The 2,544-nt window shown below is 41.1% G+C and overlaps 1 protein-coding gene across 2 annotated transcripts; it reads left to right on the top strand.

Annotated features, from left to right (window-relative positions):
* Positions 1-366: 366 nt before the first annotated feature.
* RB195_005539 (uncharacterized protein) lies at positions 367-2,118 on the top strand (the record flags this gene model as incomplete). Of its 2 annotated transcripts, none has more annotated exons than XM_064178106.1 (5): positions 367-396; positions 488-628; positions 961-1,082; positions 1,773-1,872; positions 2,029-2,118. In XM_064178106.1, the coding sequence occupies 5 exons, from the start codon at positions 367-369 to the stop codon at positions 2,116-2,118; spliced, it is 483 nt and encodes a 160-aa protein (XP_064035188.1). The 2 variants fall into 2 exon arrangements, with proteins under 2 accessions (XP_064035188.1, XP_013291724.1); XM_013436270.1 differs by having other exon boundaries at positions 382-396.
* Between the last annotated feature and the right edge of the window lie 426 nt (positions 2,119-2,544).

Raw genomic sequence — 2,544 nt, 5'->3', positions numbered from 1 at the left:
AACTTATAGCACATGGTCTAGAACTGTCTCGAGGCAAACATTTTCAGATGCTCCAATTATTGACCGTCTTTGACAAAAAGAACCGATCAGAAACTAATTCATTTCTAAAAACTGAAAGGAAACCACAGTTCAGAGTTTTATATGAGGGTCCAATTGCGGCTATGTGCACTATAAAATTGTTACTCAAAGCTTCAATGTTTTCCCACAGTAATCCAAAAGGACCAGCCAGAATGCACTTTAAGAAAGAAGTGTTTTTGACACTTCTTTCTTAAAGTGCATTTTGACTGGTCCTTTCGTTGGAGTGAGAAATCTAATGAAATAATTCCTATAAAAGGAGCAGAGTTCCCCTCGAAGCACCATTTTACAATGACGTCCTCTACTATGTTGGTCTTGCTGGTGAGTCTATTCTAGCTCTTCCCACATTATAACTTCGTTATACAAAATCACTACCTGACCAAATTAGGAACAACTCAGAAGACTTTTTCAGATCCTTTGCCATCTCTCGACGACTTCCTTATCCGAGGAATATTACGATGTTCATTACTGCGATATTATGGGGTATTTAGATTCAAAAATAAAGAAACCTCTGCAAAAAGCAATCAAAGCACGGGTCAATGCCACGTTGTTGGTTGGTTTTGGAAACTTACTCCACCTTTCCACTATTTTTCTAGCACCAAAATGGAAGCAGTACTCATGGTCAGGTAGTATCTAGTTTTGTTAGGAAGGAAACACATTCAATTAGTGCAGAAGGAAAAAGGATCATGATCTGGTCATGATTATGAAGAGAAAAAAGTACATACGTTGTGACGATGTGTCACGGGCATTAGGACAGGAAAACTGTCCGCAACTGTGTGGCAAAATAACCTTTATAAAATAGTACTACACCGGTTTATGAACTTATCATTATGGTAATACACCGCTACAGTAGCTAGTACAGTAGCATCTGAGTGAATTTTACAGAGCTACGACTGCTTTTTGGAAGACGCAGCTGGTGCGGATTTTATCAACTCCAAGCAACACCTATCGTGGGATAGCATTCGGCCGCCAGTACTTCGAGATGCTGAAGAGCAAAGATACGAAGAGTAGGTATCTGTGACATACAATTTTTTATGTACCACATTGTTCATCTGCATACCACCGATCGTATCCAGCACTGTGTACCTTAAGGTTTGTAACTCACTGAAGGTTCACTCAGTGATGAAATGATTAGGACCACAGGTGTGGTATTCATCCGTAACAAGAACATTTAACATTACGATTTTAAACGCAGCGTATCACGAAATTGACGTAGTACGGCAACCACAGAGAAAACGTATAGTTCGGGGTGAAGATCTTGGAAAAAAAAACGTGGGTCCATATGGGTCATCATGGGATCATCATCGTCAACATGGGTCATCCGCTCCTAATCCTCGCAAAAAAACGGCATGGGTACACTTCTAGTCCCCACGAGGTACGTTATAACGCGCCCCTCCATACACCCTCCGGTCCTCTCAGGAGCATATTTTTCGCTTTAGTTGGATGGGCTGCTGAGCAGGCTTCATCGGTCTTCGACCGCTCGCCCGTGGATGTGGTTCATCCACAAGCCCTTTGCTAATGGTTTTGCAGGAGAGATCGCCGTCTTTCACGTTGTTTTTTTTTACGACGATTAGGGAAGGATGAGCAGAAGCACGCTCGTTTCTGAAGTCCACAACCCGAATTCTACCCTTTTTCCCTGGGGTTTCCGCACTACACCAGTTTTGTGATACATTGCTTTTAATTGTTGTTCCCTACAGAGTGGCGGGAGGAGTACCTCTGTTTTATGCTGACGACACTGTTATCTTGGAATTCGTTGAAAGAGCCGCGAAGGAATGGGAGGAGTACCTGAAAACGCTGGTGAGTGCAGCGTGGACATAGCTAATCCTGCAGAGAGGAATCGTGGAAAGACTCGCGTTTCCCAATGATCAAAAGATTTGCTAAATTATACATATATCCGTAGATCTGAATGCAGAAAGAGGTTTACATTTTTACTGTTAAGACTATTAATTTCAGAAACTCACACACTACTATGGGTGCAACTACGACAACAGAATGAAGGACGGAACATATAAAGACATACTTGTTTGTCTTTTCAGTAAATGAATTGGAGTTTACGAGGTGGACTGAGATGAATAAAGTATAATGGTTGTTTATAACAATTAACTAAATACCAATCAAGAAATCTTGTGTTTCGTAGTTCTTTCAATACAGCTTATACGGCAACGGATATTGGGAATCCAGGTATATCCATATTACACTCACATTATTACTACTAGATGAAATCATTTGTGTTGGTTGATCTTATTGGTGATTTCGTCCGGTTACCGGTATTTTTACAGGATCAGTGCCGCGGAACGATATATGAGTGGTGCAGAACAGATTAAAAATCCTTTTCAAAACTTCCCTTTTTTCAACGACTACTACTGAGGTTTGGAAGAGCGTAGCCTTAACCGGAGGCCTAGTGGAGTAATAAAGAATTCAGCATCAATTTCGTGCACTCTTTGTTCCTGGCCACAAAAATGAACAGTT

Source organism: Necator americanus, chromosome I, assembly GCF_031761385.1.
Source record: "Necator americanus strain Aroian chromosome I, whole genome shotgun sequence".
NCBI classification, from domain to species: Eukaryota; Metazoa; Nematoda; class Chromadorea; order Rhabditida; family Ancylostomatidae; genus Necator; species Necator americanus.
The sequence above is the reverse complement of the archived record's forward strand: the minus strand, read 5'-3'. Positions and strand labels throughout refer to the sequence as shown.